The following is a 21175-nucleotide window of genomic DNA, read 5'->3' on the forward strand; positions in this document are numbered from 1 at the left end:
AGCTTCAGCCCTTTCAACCTGGGCAGCCAAGCTGCCATGTTGCTACAGTGCAGCTGAGCTCCTAGCTCTGCTCACCTCAGTCAGGTCTCCATAAGGAAGGCTGCTCAGGTCTTCCTGAAGGGCACAGACACGAACCGTGTGCTGATACCTGTGGAAACAAATGACGTAAGTCAGCATGGTGACAAAAGACCCCATTGCTGCCCTGGATTGCCTGGAAAGGTATCACTGAAGTAAGACAAGGAGTTGGCCAGTTGCTTCATCTTTGATGTCTAAATGCAGCTTCCCCTTGACCCCTAGGCCTTCCCCACACATCTGATGCAGAGTTTACTTAGGGATGGTTTCTTCTCTCACAGGTTTTCTGCCCTGAGAGGAAGATGATTCAATGTACACGAAACCTCTGAAGGGAAGACTGGGGATACCAACTGCTAGCACTGCTCTTAGGAGTCAAAGAAGGGAGTGACCAATATGAGCTGCGGTCACTGTGGGAGGCTTCCCAGAGGATGCAAGACCATAAATGGAGAAATGTGTGTGGGTAGAGGGTAACAGCAGGGTGCTGGGATGATTACTAATGATGACCCTGACCTCTGCTCCAGGATTCTCCTCTATCCACCAGTCACTCCTATCAGGTTGGAGAGAGCAGGGTTTTCTCCCCCGAGACACCTGAGTACACTGGGCACAGAGAATACTGCCTGAGTAACAGAAGCCAGGAAGGAATAGGATCTCAGTTCCTTGGATCTCCTAGCTTCTTGGTTTTATCCCTCAGCATTGCCCACTGTCTAGCACTGGGCCAGTCTGTGGGGAGTCTAATGGACAAGGCCCTAACCAACTCTCAGCACCCATGCTGCCAGGATCAGCACCTCATCCTGCAAAGGATAACAAAACTGGGGTACCCATGACCTACCAGGCATGACTCCAGTCTCACTCCATGGAACTTCTGACAGCAAGGGATCCAAGAAAGTCAATAAGTTAGTGAGTATGAACTCAAAAATGCTCAGGCCTCAAGCTATGGGAGAATTCCACACCCTCCTCCCTGGGCTTTCTCTCTACCTCATTCCCACTCAGATGGCTTCTACCACAGATAGAATCTTTCCCAGGGGACCACATTGCTGCTTCAGAAGTTAGTTCCTGCTCTGATTTCCCTGATGTTCCTGGTATCAGTTCAAGGTCATGCCCTATGCAAGGCACAGTCAGTTCCCATCACTGGACTCTAGGTTTCTGTCCCTCTTGACAGGCTGCCTGCCTCCACTTTATTAGTTGACTAATTAATTGATTGATTGATTAGCTGATTGATATCATCAGCATTATCAGCATCATTGGGACCCTTTCTTCTCAATGCATGACAGTGGACAAGCCTCACAACTGAGACTTTGCAGGACACACATCCCCAACAAAGGGCACCAACAAGAGAGTGAGCAGGCAGATCATGAGGTGGCTGTCCTTCAGGTGGCATGCTGACCCCTGGCGGCACTTAATATCCTGGAGCATCACACCCATACACCAACTTCAGGAGTGGTACATATGGTGGTTGAGACTGGGGGCTTTGGCAAGGTTAACAGTATTTACATTAGACAAAATAGACTTTAAAGCAAAGACTGTATAACAAGAGACAAAGAAGGGCATTATAGAATGATAAAGAGATCAACCCAATTAGAGGATAAAGCAATTGTAAGTATCTATGCACCCAACATTGGAGCACCTAAGTACATAGAGCAAATATTAATGAATGTAAAGAGAGAAATTGATGGTATTACAATAATGGTAAAAGACTTCAACTGCCCATGTACATCAATGGATAGATAATTTAGACAGAAAATCAATAAGAAAAGTGTCTTTGAATGATGCATCTGATTGGATAGACAGATATATAAAGAACATCCCATCGAAAAACAAGAAAATACACGTTCTTTTCAAGTGCACATGAAACATTCTCCAGAATATGTCGCATGTTAGGCCACAAAGCAATCCTCAATAAATTTAAGAAGATCAAAATCATAGAATGTATTTTTTCTGATCACAACAGTAATACAACTAGAGATCAATCACAAGAAAAAAAAGTGGGAAAAACACAAACACATGGAGTCTAAACAGCATGATACTTAACAACCAATCAAAGGAGAAATTTAAAAAAAAATACATGGAGACAAATGAAAATGAAAACACCGAGGTTCAGAATCTCTAGGACACAGCAAAAGTAGTTTGAAGAAAGAAGAAAAAGCTGAAATAAACAATCTAACCTTACACTTCAAAGTAACTAGAAAAAGAACAAAGCCCAAGGTGAGTAGAAGGAAAAAAATAATAAAGATTAGAGCAGAAATAAATGACATAGAGATGAAAACAAATCAGAAAAAAAATCAATGAAACCAAGAATGGGCTCTTTGAAAAGATATATAAAATTGATAAACAGCCAGATTCACAAAGAAAAAGAAAGGACCCCAAAAATAAAATCAGAAGTGAAAGAGAAGTAACAACTGACACCACAGAAATACAAGATATTATAAGAGAATACTATGAAAAATCATGCCAACAAACTGGATAACCTAGAAGAAATGAATACATTTCGAGGAACATATAATCTTCTAAAACTGAATCAAGGAGAAATAGAAAATTTTGACATACCAATTACTATAACAAAATTAAATCAGTAATAATAATAATAGTAATAATGATAATAATAATAGTAGTAACCTACTAAAAAATAAAAGTCCAGGACCAGATGGATTCACGGGTGAATTCTACCAAACATTTAAAAAGAGTTAATACCTATTCTCAAACTATTTCAAAAAATAGAAGAGGAAGGAAGGCTTCCAGATACATTCTATGAAGCCAGCAGTACCTTGATACCAAAACCAGGCAAAGACAACACAAAAGAAAAGAAAACTACAGGCCAATATCCCTGAGGATCCCAAATCCTCAGAATATTAGCAAACCCCATTTAACAGTTCATTAAAAGGATCATTCACCATTATCAAGTGGGATTTATTCTGGGGATGCAAGAATGGTTTAGTATTTGTAAATCAATCAACATGGTATATCACATCAACAAAATGAAGGCTGAAAATCATATGATCATCAATAGATCCAGAAAAAGTACTTGACAAAATTCAACACTCAGTCAAATAAAAACTCCCAACAAATTAGGTTTAGAGGAAATGCACTTCAACATAATAAAAGCCATATGAAAAACCCACACCTAATATCATACTCTATGGTGAAAAACTGAAAGGTTTTCTCTAAGACCAGGAATGAGACAAGATTTCCACTTTTGCCACTTTCATTTAACATAATCCTGGAAGTTCTAGCCACAACAATCAGACAAGAAAATAAATGAGGCATTCTTATTGACAAAGAAGAAGTTAAATTGTCACTATTTGTAGATGACATTTCTACTATACATAGAAAATCCTAAAAACCCCACCAAAAAACTACTAGAAGTAACAAATGAGTTCTGTGAAATTACAGGATACAAAATTAATACCCAGAAATTGGTAGCATTTCTACACACTCATAAGAAATTAGCAGAAAGAGAAATTAAGAAAACAATTCTATTTACAATGGCACCAAAAAAATAATAAAATACCTTAGAATAAACTTAACCAAGGAGATGAAAGTTCTGTATTCTGAAAACTATAAAACACTGATGAAAGAAACTGAAAATGACACAAATAAATGGAAAGATATACAGTGCTCATGAATTGGAAGAATTAAAAACGTCCCCACTATCCAAAGCAATCTATAGATTTAATGTGATCACTATCAAAAATACCAAATCATTTTTCACAGAACTAGAACAAATGATACTAAAATTTGTGTCTTTGTATACAAAAGACCCCGAGTAGCCAAAACAACCCTGAGAAAGAAAAACAAAGCTGGAGGTATCACAATTCCAGATTTTAAGATATACTACGAAGTTAAGTAGTATTCAAAACAGCTTGGTAGTGGCACAAAAATAGACACATAGATCAAAAGAACAAAACAGAATGCTCAGAAATAAACCCATACTTAAAGCGTCAATTAATCTATGACAAAGGAGGCAAAAATGTATAATGGGAAAAGACAGTCTCTTCAGCAAATAGCGCTGAGGGGCTCCTGGGTGACTCAATCAGTTAAGCATCTGCCTTCAGCTCAGGTCATGATCCCAGAGCCCCAGGATGGAGCCCTGCATCAGGCTCCCTGTTGAGCTGGAAGTCTGCTTCTCCCTCTGCTCCTCATCCTGCTCATGCTTTCTCTCCCTTCCCCCACTCTCTCAAATAAATAAATAAAATCTTTTTTAAAAAAAACAGTACTGAGAAAACTGGATGGCTAAGTGCAAAGAATGAAACTGGGCCAGGTTATAGCACCATATACAAAAATAAACTCCAAATGGCATAGACCTAAATGTGAGACCTAAGGCTATAAAAATCCTAGAAGAGAACACGGGCAGTAATTTCTCTGATATTGGCAGTATGTCTCCTAAGGCAAGAGAAACAAAAGCAACAATAAATTAATGGGACTACATCAAAATAAAAAATTGCGGGGGGGCGGGGATTGCCTGGATGGCTCAGTCAGTCAAGCATCCAACCCTTTATCTCAGCTCAGGCCTTGATCTCAGGGCTGCAAATTTGGACCCACTAAGAAACAAACAAACAAACGAACAACCTTTGCACAGCAAAGGAAACCATCAACAAAACAAAAAGGCAACCTACTGAGTGGGAAAAGATATTTGCAAATGATACATCTGATAAAGGGTTCATATCCAAAATATTATAAAGCACTTCTATAATTCAATACTAAAAAACAATGTGATTACAAAATAGGCAGAGGACCTGAATAGACATCTTTCTAAAAAAAAAAGACATACAGATGGCCAACAGACACTTAAAAAGACATTCAATATCATTAATCATCAGGCAAATTAAAGCCACAATGAGATATCACCTCATACCTATCAGAATGGCTAAAATCAAAAAGGCAAGAAATAATAAGTGTTGGAGAGGATGTGAAGAAAAAGGAACCCTCATACGCTGTTGGTGGGAACGCAAATCGGTGCAGCCACTCAGGAAAATGGTATAGCATTTCCTCAAAAATTGAAAATGGAAATACCATATGACCCAGTGATTGCAATATGGGGTATTTACCCATAGAAAACACAGACACTAATTGCAAAAGATATATGCACACCTATATTTATTGCAGCGTCATTTACAATAGCTAAGATATAGAAGCAACCTAAGTGTCCATTGATAGATGAATGAATAAGGAAGATATGATTTGTGTGTGTGTATACATATGTACATGTGTGTGTGAGTGTGTGTGTGTGTGTGATGTGATAGAATATTACATAACCTTAAAAAAAATGAGATCATGCCATTTGCAACAACATGGATGGACCTAGAGGAGATTATACTAAATGATATAAGTCAGACTGAGAAAGACAAACACCATATGGTTTTACTCATATATGCAATTTGAAAAAACAAATGAATAAACAAACAAAAAGAGTCAGACCCATAAATACAGAGAATAAATTGGTAGTTGCAGGTGGGGGAAGGAAACGGGCAAATGGGTGAAAGGGGGTGGTGGGAGGTACAGGCTTCCAGTTACAGAATGATTAAGTCATGGGGATGAAAGGTGCAACACAGGGTTTCTAGTTAATGATATTGTAATAGAGTTGTATGGTAACTGATGGTAGCTACACTTGGGGTGAACATACCATAACATATAGAGAAGTTGAATCGCTATGTCATACACCAGAAACTAATGTAACCGTGAGTGTTGACTATACTCAAATAAAAAATAAATAAAAATTAAAAAAAAAGACCAAGGGCTTTGGAATCAGAACAATCTGGTTTGAATCCAGCTGGGTAACCCTTGGACGAGTGAATGTACTTCCCTGATCCTCACTCTCCACTCTATAAATTGGGCTCATAACGCTCATTGGGTTGTGAAAAGGAAACAAGAACACATATCTGAAGCCAATTGCACAATTCCTGGTGCACTTCAAGTTCTTCATCAGTGGTGGTTATTATTCACATCATTACCTTTGTCAGTCCTTAACTATGACATGCAGAGTGTTCAGCACATCTTCATCCCTTTGCCACTTCTACCCCTGCCATCTTAAGTTACCTCCTACTCTCTTGCTTCCTATGGCCTGAGAGCCACCATGGTCACCCTAGAGATGCCACACACAAAGGGGGCCTGCATCCACTCTGCCAGGCCCAATTCAAGCAACACACCTCTCTTCCCTCTAGTGATCTCTCCTGCCTCTGAATAATCCAACAGGGCCTCCTGGAACTTGGTACATTCCTTCTTGGTGCACTGGTACTTCTGTATATCTCTTACAGCTCCTTCCCCAGACTTGAACACCTCAGGGACAAAGACACATCTGAACCACCCTTCTTTCTCCCCTCATCTTGCATGGCCCTGCAAATTCCAAGTATTTGGTAAATATTTGCCCTGACATTCTGCCTGATGAAGGTAGGAATCCTTTTTCCTAGCTGGCTACTTACAGAAAGAGAAACTGTTCCAGGTGGGGTGGGGAGGAGGCCAGGAAACACTGAGCAGAGCAGTTCAGCTGGTGCCAAGGACTCCTGCACTGATCAGACCTTCCTGCTGCTCTTGAGCCTCCTAGCAACAGGATGCCATGGCCAGGGAAGAGCCAGGGGAAGTAAGAGACCCCTTGCTGGGGGCACACATGCTGGCCAATGTCAGCCAGCAAGGACAGTTTGTGGGTTCAGACAATAAAATACTAAAGTCCAGATCATCACTGGAGATCTGACAGCCAAATTAAAATAAACAAACAAACAAGCAGCAATTCCACTGGTCTTTACTTCAGCATCAGGGAGCTTGGAGATGCTTGGGGGGACCCAATGTCAGGAAGCTCCAGTGAGAACAAATGATGCTGGCCTGGCATTCAAGACTCAGCCCTTACCACTTAATAGTCTTGACCTTGGGCAGGTCAATTCCCCTTCTGAGCTTCAGCCTTTTCGTCTATAAAATGGAGATACGATGCTAGGATCTCCCTAAATAGATGTTTACAGAACTCTAATGAGAGAAGGTACATGGCAGCGTACCAAATCCAGGGAAGAATCATAGAAAGCTATTATTTTCCAGTGCTTAAAATAATGATCCAAAGTATATCCAAAAATTATGACTTAAACTTTTTCTTCCATTAGATTATTTTGAGTATATAAATGGGAATATGTCCTTATAGATCTGATGTCAATTAATAATGTCAGGACTGATTAGTTTGCATACCTGCTGCTCATGATTTCAAGCAGTTTTGATTACTTGGCCTAAAGCAAAATTGCCAGATATATCTTTCTCCAGCCAGACAACATATGCACTGTTACAGAGAATCTCAGAACATATGCTACTCTGCACTGGGAATGAAGTGCCAATTCCACCCATTTCTTAGAGTGTGATCACAGGTCTGCAGAAGGCGCCTCTCCTGAACTCTTGGGTCAGGAAGAGAAAAACCAACACCCATTTGGATCTGACAAATGTTTAATCAGAATTCATCAAAGAAACCCACTCAGCAAGCATTACGAATGGCATCAGCATCTATAGCAGAAGCTATCAAATACTAAAGTGCCTCCTCATTTCAAAGTTAATATTACCTTTGGTGATCATACTTTTCTCCAAATAGTATGTTTTCTCTCACATTTCCATGAAAGATCCATGCTTGCTGGGAAACATAGGCCACAGTCCCATTGACTGCCACGATCCCTTGCTGTAACTGCATCTGGAGCAAAATACCAGAACACCTTCAGAAGCTAAACCTCACAGATCTCTCTTTCGGGGCCCACTGCACCCTTGCCACCCATTTATTCCATGAAAATTAACTATGATGGTGCAAGAGGGTCAACAAGATGTCTTGCCCACACTGCAAAGCACAACGGTAGTCTGATGGTCACAAAGGTCAAAAATCTATGAGCAGCCAGGCAGGAATGTCACAGAAGAGGCATTGGTGAGCTCTACTGCAGGCTGGAGAGACCACATGGCAAATCTGTACAACCAGAACAAAATGCCCTCTGAGAGGACCCATCACAAAGGCTCCCCTTTCCTCCAGATGCACCAGCTGGATTCTACCCTCCTCAGGCAGGCCCCAGGGGCAGGATATAGCCTGTATGGCTGTGAATGGTGGTCCTGGCATGCCCTGTCTCAAGAAAGCAGCCTCAACTCAGTGGCATAATTGGTGCAGGGCCTGGTACAAGGATGCAGGCTCGGTTGCATCCAGAACTTCCCATTCTTCAAGGGGAGTGGAAAATCCAGTTTCATGTGGCACATCGAGCAATCCAATTAGAAACTTGCATGAGCTCTAGTGTGTGACCCTGAGTATATAAGTTCACTTAGGATGATCCCACGTGGTGGGTATCTAACAGGTAACAGTGGACACTAGTGATGATGCCCTGTTCAAAGTTGTCAGGAGATGGGATTTGTGAGAGATGGCATGGTGCTCAGGGATGATGAGCGGTGGCAATGTGTCATGGATAGTGAAGAAAGATAGCCAAGGTCAAGTGACGTGATGCCATTTCACCTCAGGAATGGTCCAAGGGACAGATAACACTAGACTTGGAGAAAATGATAATGACAATAATGGTAATAAGAATAGCAAAATGAATAGGGGCTATGCCAATCACCATGACTGGCCCTGGAAATTACCCTATAACTATTATATACATTATCTTGTGTAACCTTCACCATGACCCTGCTAACCACCATTTTACAGATGAAGACACCAACGTTCAGAGAGACTTAGTTACTTATCCAAAGTTAAACAGTGAGCATGGGGCTGAGACAGGTGGTAGACACAGGCAGTACAGAGCCCACTCAAAAGTCACCCTGCTGCCTCTATCCCAGTGACTATGGTGAGGCATATGATCTTCCCAATGTCACGTGGGAAATAGATTCTATTTTTTCTGAGAGATTCCAAAGGGGCAGACCAAAGGGCAGAAGTTAAAAGGAGGCAAACTTCACTTCCATATACATCAAAACTCTCCAGAGGGAACTGGCTGTGAAATAATGAACTCCCCATTGCTGAAGATATCCAAGCAGAGGCTGTCTCATTTCTTAGCAGATGCTGTGGAGAGATTCCTGTTATTAAGTAGAGAATTGGGATGCGTCACCTGGAACACACCTGCTGACTCTAGGGTTATGACAGAGATACACACACAGAATTCTAGAGCATAAGGGACCTTAGGAACTCACTGGATTCTGCCCCCACATTTTCCTTCAGACAGGTAAGGAGTTTTTGCTCTTTCTAGAAATGAGTTAACTGAGGCCAAAAGAAGTCATCTTGGTCTAGCGGGCTCTTCTGAACCTAGCATCCTTGTTTTTTCAGAGGTGTCTCCTCTCCCTACTACAGGCATCCAAACTTCTCTTTAGGGACAGCAGAATGGGGAGAAAGAGGACTTAATATTCATTCATTTGGGATGAGAAACTGTATCAATTTAGAGCCTTATGAATACAATAAATGGCTTGGCCATTTCACTGGGGTCACACAGCTAGAAATAGCAAAGGACAAGAACCCTGCACTCTTCCCTTTTCCTACCAAGAGGTCTGCAGAGAAGCTGAGGGCACATTGCTGTTTTAGTTGATGTATGCATTCAGCCACTCCATCAAAGAAGGCCTGACTAAGCCAGTGCACTGGGCAGACACTAGAGATAAGAAGAAGGACAAGGGGAAAAATAATCTAGAGTCATGGTGAGTCACAGGTGCCTCACTCCCTCCCTGCAAAGCCACCTTGCTGGCTTTTCTAATCAGAATGGCCCAAGTCAAGGGAAACACCATGTACTTAATGACTTGTCTCTTCCTTTGACAAAGATGGCACTCTAGGCAAGGAAACAGTCATTGCTTAACATATGTCCTTGGGAGGCAAACCCAAGAGTGTATGAAAAGCTCAGTGTCACGTTGACAGGGGGCATGGAGCTACTGAGCACATTAACTTCCTGGAAATCACTGTTAACTGTGTGCACAGCATCAGTGCAGCTGAGCCCAGGCACTGGGTCCACTGTTCTTGAAGGGCCCCAGGCAGGGCAGGCAGGGGACGATTTGACTCGTGTCAGTGCTCCAACTTCACAGCTTACCTGTCCTAGGAGAGCTGCAATGAGAGAGCTCTTTCCACTTCCAACATTCCCACATATTCCCAAAACCTTCCCCTACCAGAGAAACAGAAAAAAGACACAGTCATTCCACCAGTTCTTAAAGGGTCTTGGGCCAAATGTGTTGCCTTTGGCAACTGTGCTAGCCAGGCCAGGTGGTAACCAAGGGGTCACTGCCGGCTCTAAGAGATGGCAGATATAGTCTCACACCCCAAACCTGATATGCAGCCTGGGAGGAGGCAGGAACCTAAGTCTTAATTAAGTGCTTTCCTTGGCATAACACAACGGAGTGCCCAGAGGACTTGCAGAAATCATGTACAAGCACTGATGCGAAACAGCCTTGTGCTGGTCTGGGACACACAGGCCCTGGACGTGAGGACTGTCCCTTGCCCACACTCCAGGAAAGCAAATCTAATAGAAGTTAAAGGCTGCACAACCCAGGGGGACAATGGTAGCCTTTGAAATACAGAGAGCCAAGTGTTTTTCAAAAGTCATTTTTTAAGTATCCTTCCACCATACCGAAGCATAATCTGAAATTACTGAGCAGTTATGCTATTCCAACACATTGGGTTAATGGGTTATTCTACAGCTACTAATCTATTAATTCAACCACAAATCATTGTAAGAGACTGCTATGTGCCAGATGCTGTTCTGGACACTAGCAATAGGACAATACAGTAATGAACATGACAGACAATAGTTTGGCTCTGCCCTCAAGGAGCTTGTGTTTTAGTTGGGTGGACCAAAAGTCAATAAGTAAGTAGAGTATGGAGTATGTCAGGGACATGCCATGGAAACACATGAAGCAGGGAGGAGATATGGAGGAGATGAGGGTGGAGGGAACGTTACTGAAAAAGTAAATGTCTTAGCTTGAGCTCTCCCAGAAATGGGCCCTGAATCAAAAGATTTGAGTGAAGGTAGTTTGTTTGGGAGGTACCACGGGAAGGGGAAGGTGGCCCATCAAGGGTGTACTATTATGTCAGCACCCATGGGAGGCAAGTGAAGTTCAATCTTGCTGGGAAATCCTGGGAAACTGAGGGTGGTTCTATACCCCCAGCAGCTGAGGGAGTTGGGGGTAAAAAACCAACAGCCAGTGTTGGAGAACAGCTCCCTTGGCTGTGGATGTTCTGCTGCTTTGTGGGTGGTGGGGAGGGCCCTAGGGCACAGATACAGATCCAGCAGTTGGAAGATGGCCAGGGCACATGGATGGGTCACCGGTAGTATATGCTACAGGTGCCACTTGAGTAAGACATGAAGGAGGTGAAGGAGTGAACCATATAATATCTGGGGGGAAACTACTGCAGGCAGAGTGAGAGTCCATACAGAGACCTCTAGGCTGACATGTGCCCACTCTTGTATTCAAGTGAATACAGTAATGCTGCCGTTGGAACATCTAAGAGCATTCTTATTAAGACCTGCTTTCAGTGATCCCTTAGAGAAAAGATGGTCCTCGTGGAGCTAAATATTTCTCCTTTCCCATCTGAGATAGACCAGAAGGGTCCTGACTGCCACCCCCAGCATGTGAAGACTGCTTCTTGTCATCATGAATTTCTTTGACAAGTCTTTATGGAACACCAGGCATCATGCTAGGCACTGGGCATAAAGTAGTAATCGAGGCAGATGGGATCCCTGCCTTATGCAGCTCACACTGTCACTGAAACTTCAACTCAGTGAAGCTCATCCATTTTAATCCCATTAGAAGGACTTCAAAGAAGAACTGGGACACTTCAAAGACTTTGGGACAAAGAGATCACGGGGATGGATTCAGCTTCTAGGCATTTGGCTCTCTTTTGAGTTCTGTCCACTCTCTGGGACCAGGTCTGAGCCTTCCAGAGTCATCCTTGTCTTCAGGAGAAAATCCATGTGGCCTGCACCCCCAGGATTTCCAATTATTCATTTGTTCATTCCGAAAAGAGTCTTGGGAACCTATACTGTGCCAGGCACCTGCTTTGGTGCCAGGTCACAACTGTGAATGAGACAGATACATGCCTGACCTCAAGGAGACTATAGCCCAATGGAATCCTGAAATTAAATTTGGGAAAATATGGATGCTCTGAATTTAAGATATTTAAGGGCTGCTCTTAAGATGGACTTGGTTGTGAGAGGAAAAAGGCAACAACAGCTAACATCAGTTGAGACTTACTACTGGCTTAGTGTTTTTGTATGATATCTCTCAATTCTCACGACCAGCCTATAAAGTGCTATTATTATTAAAATATCCATTGAACAGGTAAAGGAGGAGAGGTTCTAAGAGGTTAGGTGGTATATTCAAAGTCACACAGCTACAAGTGGCTGGGACTGGAACACACGTACACCAGGTTCCCTTAATCCACACGATGCTGTGTTGCCCCCTTGTTTCGGAAAACATTGACCCTGTCCTTGATGCACAAGCCCAAGAGTCACCAACATAATGAGAAGGAGGAAAGCAATGAGGAGGGTAAAAGGCAGCTTCTTTAAAACACAAGAGTACTTCACTGAGGCCTCTCTGGAGCAACTCTAAAGGCATGGTTAGAGCAACCCAGGTGCTGCACATCACAGGCAGGGGAAGGGAATGAGAAAGCAAAATGGTTTGCACCCAGCAGGACTTATCTGAGAACCTAGCTCAATTGCACTCAGCCAAACAAATACCATTTCCAACAAATACATGGCAGCCAGTCTTGTTAACGACAAGAAGTACCTACACCAGCTCTTGAACTTAGCATCACATAATAAATAGGAACCTCTCCTTCTATAGTGCTCACGTGGCAAAAGGGTGAGTCAACAACATGGGAGATTAAAATACTAGGCACAAGATTATGGTGAGTGCTGTGAAATGTGTAAGCCTGATGATTCACAGACCTGTACCCATACATTATATGTTAATTTAAAAAAAAGAATACCTAAAAAATAATAAAATATTAGGCACAAGATTAATGCTGAGCCCTCTGCAACAAAATCAACAAACATTGCCATCCCCAGAGCACTGCTGCTGAGTTCCCAGTGCAAGAGAACCACATGTAGGAGAAGGCCACACATTCTGTAAATGCAGAGCTTTGTCTAAAGACTCTATTCCCCAAACCTGAAGGGGAGCAGCCAATAGATTGGCTGGCTTGCTTTCCTGGTTGCTTGTTGATCTCATTTACTTTTAACAAGTGTGTTGCTGAAGATCATAGATTCTGGGGCCAGGTGCCCTCGGTGTGAAGCCACTTGCTAGCAGTGTGGTCTTGGCTGAGTTATTTAACCTCCCTGTGTGTCAGGTTTCTCAACCATCAAGTGGGGGTAGCTACAGAACCTACCTCTTAGGTTATTGGGGTGGTTAAATGAGTTAATTATGCACCTGGTAAATAGTAAGTGCTCTTAATTGTCAGTTATTATCCATCATAGTACTCCATTGTGAAATTAAGAACAAATCTAAAAAGATTTATAAAAGGTAGTCATTTGAGCCTAGCCACCTGAAATGGATTATTCATTCAATGTTAAAACTGGCTCCTTTGGAGTTTGAAGATCAGTACTAACATAACCACCATCTTCTCTCAGTTCGAAGAAAATGTCCCCATTAACCATGTACATAATTTTAAAATTGGGGAAAGAAAACAACTTAGATACATCCTCCCACCACCATCACCACCCCCAGTTCAAACGGAATTATGTTAGGCCTTGATAAGACCACAGCTGTGAGATACAAGGAGGAAAGATGGAAGCCACACCTGTAGAACACATACTCACCTTTCTCACCGCAAAGTTTATATTGTGCAGAACTAATTTTGGGCAGCTACCACTTTGCTCCTCTGGGCCAGGAACTCCGTGGGCTGATGAACTCAAACTGTAGGCCTCTGGCCTCTGTTTCTTGAGACAATGTTTTTGGTTCTGCACTTTCCTTAGGTCACTTTTTAAGCTCGTTTCTTGATCCCAGGTCAAGGTGGCATTTGCTAAAAGCAAGACAGTATCTGGGTCTTCTGGTTGGGTGATGTAAGATGGGGGGCTTTTATCTATGAGAATTTTCTAAGATTAAAGAGACAAAATTAACTGGGCAGACATTATCCATTTGCAAGAACCATCCCAATATATCTTCTGATGACCCAAAATCATAATCTTGGCAATTTTACTTAGGACATTCAGAGAAGTTATCCTGAAGATATTTCCCCTACGAGAAGCTGCAGCAGAAATAGTCTACTAGCTCATGCTATCTAGGACAGATGTTTCTTTAACCACAAGGTCTATGTGGGTCACCCACATTGGAGAATGCTAATATCAGGTACATTTCTTCTTCATGCCCAAGGTAATAAGTTTTGCCAGCTTTGGATGGTGGGCTTCATTACCTGGCACTGATGCTAATGAAACCAAGGTCACATGCTCAGCCTCTACTGTGTCTTCTTCCTAAGTTCCCACTCAGCTCAGTTTAATAAAACATTTGCCAAGTGCCTACCCTCTGCCATTCTGGGGTAAACAGCAGAAATACCATTATGAATAAGACAAGATTCCTGGCCTTGAAGAGATTACTGTCTGCGGGAAGATGGGAACATAATTAGACATTTCAGGGAAATGTAACAAGAACAAAACACTGTAACTTCCAGAGAAGGGAACTCTACTCCCCATCCTGAAGGCCATGTATTTGAGCCAAAGCTGAATCTGTACAGGTGCTGTACAGGCAAAGATGAGGGAGGGAAGAGGAGATGGAAACTTTTTAACAGAGTACATTGCATAGTAAAGACAAGGAAGCATGCAACACCACAGTTTATTGGGGTGGGGGCATGAAACAACCAATTCAGGGTTATGACAGAGCTCAAGATAGGAAGGGTAGAGGAAATCAGGTGGAGACATAACTAAGGACCTGCTGATGGAAGGCTCAGTCTCAGTCCTAGAGAGAACAAGGACTCAAGGATTTCAAGCAGGTGAATATCAGTGGTCAGACCACTATTTTAATAGCTCTCTGGGGGCTGAGTGTGGTATGGATTTAAGGAGAACAACAAGGGAAAAAGAAGATAGGTTCATAAGTCACTGTGATGATTCAGAGGAGAGATGATAAGGTCTTGAACGAACATGATGGCAGTAGGGACAGAAGAAAAGTTGAGAAGTCAAGAAATAGCATTATTCCTCTAGCCTAAGACATCTGATATAATAATATATACCATCAATGTGATGGTGTTCATGCTTCTGTTTTGTTCAAGAAGTGATGAGTCAACAGTGCCACCTTCCAACCCAATCTTACAAATAGCACTCTTAAAATTGAGGAAATACAGTGAGCAGAAGGTGACCCAACAGGGCTCTTGATTAGTTGAATGTAGATAGTAAGGGAGAAGAGGGATGGATACAAGCACCTCAGATGCCTAAGATGACTTCCAGATTGCTGGCCTGAGTGAAAAAAAAAATTATTCAATTAATTCACACATGTCTGGAACACCTCCTCCTTTTCCTTCCCTTGCCTGAACTTCAAAACCACTTTATACACCCTTTTCACAAGTCATGTATCCTTAGTGCGTACATCAATTCCTGGGATACCTGGTCCTACACTAGACTGGAAGGCTCTTGAGAGTAAAGGCTCTCTCTTCCTCTTATTTTCATTTACCACAATGCCTTATATACAGGAAGGACACAGTAGATCTCTGATGACTGACTGACTGAATGAATGAATAAAGTAACTGAATGTATAAATGTGGTGCCCCACCACCCTCTTTATCACTACCATCACCACACCCATCATAGGACAAACCAGGAAGGTAAAGGGGAGGAGGATGGCTCAGTGCAAACTTAGCCCCATTCCTGGGACAACTTAAGATTTATAGCTTGGAAAAAGAGGTTCAGGAACATCATCTCCATGTATGGAGATTCTATTTCATTTTTACTAAAAGGGCAGACCACCTTATAAAGCTCTCCTTATATATCCTTTGATGCATATTTATTGATCCAACTCTGAATGCAGGGTCTTCTCCCAATGTTCTTCAAACCAGTGACTCAGCCCTCCAATGGACTGACACAGCTTCCCCATATCTGAGAATTTTCCCACCCAAAAATGAGATCTCTCTTCCCTACTCACCCAGCATTAGTTATACCTTCATTCTCTTCAGAGAGACATTGGCTTCGGCCATTGCTTTGACAGAGAAAGGCAAGATTGCAATTGAAAACTTCATTACATTAAACATGGCAATCACACTAAACACCTGAAGAACAAAAGAGAAGTATAGGGTTTAGGATGAGATGTTGCCTTGGCTCTGAATCATTGTATCTATGGGAATTATATTTGCTGAGATGAAAAATAATGGCACAGTTGGAGTTCTTACAGGAACATTTTTTTTTCCCATTTCATGGCTCACAAAACATGAGCTGACAAATTAGGGATAACAATATCTTAATCTCTTTTGCTCTGGATTTTCATCAGAATGGTGGGAGATTTATCCCTTGTCTCTGTCAGTACAGAGAGGATAATGTCCAAGGAAGTCCTCTAAATGAATGTGTTTGGAAGTCTCCATCCACATCTTTACAAGGCCTAGACCATTCACTCAAAACCCCATGGATTGTCCTAAGTTATCCTCTTTTTCCAGTTTCTTCAGAGGCCTCTGGCCCTTCACATCTAGAGTGTCCTTATCCGTACCATATTCAGCCCCAAAATGAAGGCAGAAGTTTCCTGGAAGAACCAGTTGGCCCATGCTGGCAGGTGGAGAGTGACTTCTGGTTCTCCTGCCCCTGGGGTCTGGCCTCCACACCCTCACCAGACGTCTGAGACAAATTTGAAAGCCTCTGTTCAACTGCCATTCCCAAAAAATCACCTGCCCTCCTTACTGGGACCTTTCTCACTGAGCCCTGCCTGGTAGGTGGTTAACATCATACAGCCTCAATGAAGATAAGTTTCCTCACTCCATCTGTGCCCCAGGGGTGCATGATCTCATCTCTCAGATTTCATCTTCTCATCTGTCCAATTTGTAATTAGCAACTTCTCCCTAACCACCCATTTAAGAAATTAATAACACAACTTCCATCAACAAATCCAGAGTGATCCTTCCTGCTATTGTATGGGCCCCATGGACAGATCCCTGGGCTTCAACTAATCCTCAGTAGTTCTGTAAGGGGACAATGTAGAATGCTGTCTTTATCACATCTGGTCCCAAATCCATCCCCAGAGAGAACTCAGCTCCCCTAAGTCCCCAAGCACTATCTTGGCTCAGAAAACCCAGGCCTTGGTTGACACAGCCTGATGTGAGCCAGCACCTGGGGGCTGACCTCCTACTGATGTGGCCCTGACAGAGAAGACAAAGGATTCTGAATCTGAAGAAATATGTGCCTTGCATTTGGGAGAATTTGTTCTTGGCCTACATTTCTTCTAAATCATCAGTTTAGAAAATATTAACCACGTGCACTCAATTTGCTTGATGTATTGCTGGGGAAAGAATTCTTTGTCATCGTTTAGGATCATAGAACACAGTCACAATAATTGGAAAGCATTCTGTTGAGGCTTTGGTATGTCATTGCCATCATTCTGGCTTTGGGTTCATGGCTGAATTCAAGCCCCCAGAGTGTGTGAGTAAACTGTGTGTGAAGAACCCAAGAAAACAAAAAGCACATCACAAGAAACACAGGGAGGTTCTAGGACTGACAGCGCCACAACAGATGCCCCCTCAGCAAGAGCATCCTGCCTTCTCACACATCCCCCTTCCCCTCAAAATCTGTGATTTTTGGTGCAACTATTGCGCTGTGACCCCACTTGCTTATTTCGTTCTCTCTCTCTCTTTTTCTTGTTTTTATTGCCCTTCCTCTATTCACTTACCCTTCAGATACTGGGTTTAATAACTCAGTTGTTTATTTCAGCCAGGAGCTGTTTCCCATCTAGCCCAGAGTTTCTTTACCTTTGAGTGCACAGACCCCCTTATAAAAAAAACCTGAGCATCTCACATTCATTCTAATTCTCCCTCGGAGGCTTTCAGCCCAAAATCGCCTGGCCTGGATGAGCATCAGGCTAATAAGAACAACAAACACTTACATAGCATTTACAACGTACCAGGCGCTGTTCCACATGCCTTCTTTTATAGAACTCCTTCAGTCCTCACAACCACAGGGACTATTATAACCCCATTTGTAGATAATGAAACCAAGCAAGAGAGATTCAATGAATTGCCTCTGTCATGGTAAAGTGCCAGAGGTAGGATTTTGAAAAGGGGGATTCTGACCCTTGCATCTCCCAGTACCTACGACTCCTCCCACCAAGAGAACTCTTATAAGCCTCCCTTCTTATAAAGCATAGGAATAATTGTGAATAAGGCAGCCAAGTGCTTGTCTGATTCCAGTTTTGTTTTCCAAATGTCAAATTGTGTTCCAACATTAACCACTACTCCTGCACTGACGTAGACTGAACAAAAGTCACTGTTGGGCTATCCTGGGCTCACCGCAGCCCAAGGACTTGTTTTTAAAAGTCAAGATAGAATTCTGGCCCTTCCAGGATTGGGTATTCTGTGCCAGTCCAGTCCCGGGCCTCTGCAGGCAGGGAGACGCTTCCCACCTGGCACTTGCCAGTGCTACAGTGTGAAGGAGGCCAGCTCTGGAGATGGTTCTTACCACCGGGGCAGTGAGCCTGCGTCTGAGGAGGATGTGGCAGGTGAATGTCAATACAATGGCTATTGTGGATGCAATGGGGGTCAGGGCTGAATTTCCACTTTGGACAAATCCAGCTTTTTCCAGTAATTTCCTTTCCCGCTTCCTCATACCTGTAAATAGAAAACAGTCCATGATGGATTTATTTTGCAGCACTAAGAAATGTATTTACCCCTACCTGATCCTCCTGTAAAAGAGAATTTAGGATTCCTATTGTGGAGTTTAAACTAGAGGAAGCACAGAAAGTCCTGGGCACAAACTGGGAATTCGGTGCATGTCAGCTGCCATATTGGATGGTTTCTGGGGTGTTTTCCAATCCTGATTCTGTGTCAGGAAGTCCTACACATGGATGCCTACAGGAGCTAGGCAAGTAATGTAAATGAAGGCAGTGGGCAGAGAGTAAGACCAGAGGGAAGTTGTGGAGTGTAGCAAAATGGGGACCACGTGCCTCAGTGAAAGGGGCCACAACCTCTCAATGCAGGGCAGCCCAGGGTCACCAGACCTTTAGCTATTCCGAAGACTGGGATCTGGAATTTTGTGGGACATCCTTCTCCTTGCAAATGTTGGGAACTGATTGGAAAGTTTCTAAATACTATAGAAACCAAATAAAACACATGTGCCAAGCCTGGAGACTGCCAGATCGGGGTTCCTGTCCTGTGTCTCAAGAACAACTACCAAAGCCCAAGAGCATTTCTCCCTTTCATGAGTCCAGATGGGGTCCATGCCTCTGCATTGCTCACAAGTTAAATTCAAGCCTCCTTCTCCTGGTGTTTAAAGTTCTTAACTCCAATTCTAGCCTCTTCCACAAAAACCCTTTCACACTGGCATCATGGGGCCATCACCATTCTTACTGAGTGCTCGGCTGAGCACTGCATAATGTTCTCATTTGATCACTCTCATCACTGTGTGACAAGGGAGGAGCTATTATTATGCCCTCTGGCAGGACAGAAAAGCCATCACAGGTTAAGTAACTTGCTTTTTAATTGGTCATGGCACAGTTGGAACCCAGTTCTACTACAGTCCGAAGTTTTGCTGTCCACATGCCCTTTACCTCTGGGATACCACCCACCTCCCTGTTCCCAAGCACATCTTCACATATCTACCTCTAGGCCTTTGTTCCTGCTAGGGGTCTTCCCCAGTTCTGTCTATGTCTGAATCCTTGCTATCATTCAAGGCCTTTCTAAAATGCCACTTTTGCCATGACGCTTCTCCTGATCTCTCCAATGGGATGTGCTCACCCCCTCACCCTCCTGGAGCTTCTCTCCATTTCCTTTGTGACATTTCCCCATTTCATCCTACGGTTAATTCCTATGTTCACTCATTCAACAAATTTTAACCTGATGTCTACTATTGACCAGGTGCTACGCCTGGTGTTGGACAGCATAAGAGTCAACAGAATCTCAGCTCTCTTTCCACTGGGGAGACAGGCAATAAAGAAATAAACAAACAAATCCTGTCATTACTAATTTGTTGGGCGATATGAAAGAAATGAACAAGATGAAGTGATTAAAAGGAATTGGTAGAGAATGGGCCTGCTTAGAACTATAGTCAAGAAGGCCTCTTTGAGGGGCGCCTGGGTGGTTCAGTGGGTTAAAGCCTCTGCCTTCGGCTCAGGTCATGATCCCAGGATCCTGGGATCAAGCCCCGCATCAGGCTCTCTGCTCAGCAGGGAGCCTGCTTCCTCCTTTCTCTCTCTCTCTGCCTATCTCTCTGCCTCCTTGTGATCTCTCTCTCTGTCAAATAAATAAATAAAATCTTAAAAAAAAAAAAAAAAAAAGAAGGCCTCTTTGAGTCAGCAACATTGAGAGGAGTCCCAAAGTCACCATCAAAATCTAGAACAAGAGCACTTCTTCAGGCAGAGAGAACAACAACTGCAAAGATCCTCAGGTATGAATGAGCCTGGATGTTGTTCTAAAAAAAAACAGAAGGTTCTCATGGCCCAAGCAAGTTATCAAGGGTTAGAACAAGATGTGATGAGATCAGAGAGGTCTTCAGGGGTCAGATCATGTTGGATCCAACAGGCCATAGAAAGGAATTTGGATTTATTATTTTTTTAAAGACTTTAGTCTTCAGGGGTCAGATCATGTTGGATCCAACAGGCCATAGAAAGGAATTTGGATTTATTATTTTTTTAAAGACTTTATTTATTTATTTGACAGAGGTCACAAGTAGGCAGAGAGGCAGGCAGAGGGGGAGGGGGTTGCAGGCTCCCCACTAAGCAAAGAGCCCGATGCGGGGCTCGATCCCAATACCCTGAGATCATGACCTGAGCTGAAGGCAGAGGCTTTATCCCACCGAGCCATCCAGGTGCCCCAAGGATTTTGGATTTAAATCAAAAGTCCTAAATTGGAATAATCTAAGTGTGATAAGAAGCCACTAAAGATTTTTCAGCAGGGAGGAACAGGATCTGACTGACATTTTTCAAAGGTCACAGTGGTTTCTGAGCACATAATGGATTTTAGGGGGAGGGAAGAAAGCAAATGCTGCATCTGGAAGTTCTTTGCATACTCCAAAAGAGAGAGAATATTGGCTTGCAC

At 42.9% G+C, this 21175-nt stretch overlaps 1 protein-coding gene across 1 annotated transcript in view; it reads right to left on the reverse strand.

The window, feature by feature from the left end:
• Positions 1-21175, reverse strand: part of LOC111157385 (ATP binding cassette subfamily C member 12) — a 63360-nt gene that overhangs the window by 32520 nt on the left and 9665 nt on the right. The window contains exons 7-12 of the mRNA XM_022518750.1: positions 18603-18751; positions 16109-16216; positions 13785-14060; positions 10065-10136; positions 7596-7720; positions 76-148 (exon numbers count right to left, since the gene is read on the reverse strand). Coding sequence (XP_022374458.1) covers positions 76-148; positions 7596-7720; positions 10065-10136; positions 13785-14060; positions 16109-16216; positions 18603-18751 — 803 coding nt within the window. The remainder of the gene's footprint in view (positions 1-75; positions 149-7595; positions 7721-10064; positions 10137-13784; positions 14061-16108; positions 16217-18602; positions 18752-21175) is intronic.

This window comes from Enhydra lutris, unplaced genomic scaffold (assembly GCF_002288905.1).
Source record: "Enhydra lutris kenyoni isolate GAN:26980312 unplaced genomic scaffold, ASM228890v2 scaffoldscaffold54, whole genome shotgun sequence".
NCBI lineage: Eukaryota > Metazoa > Chordata > Mammalia > Carnivora > Mustelidae > Enhydra > Enhydra lutris.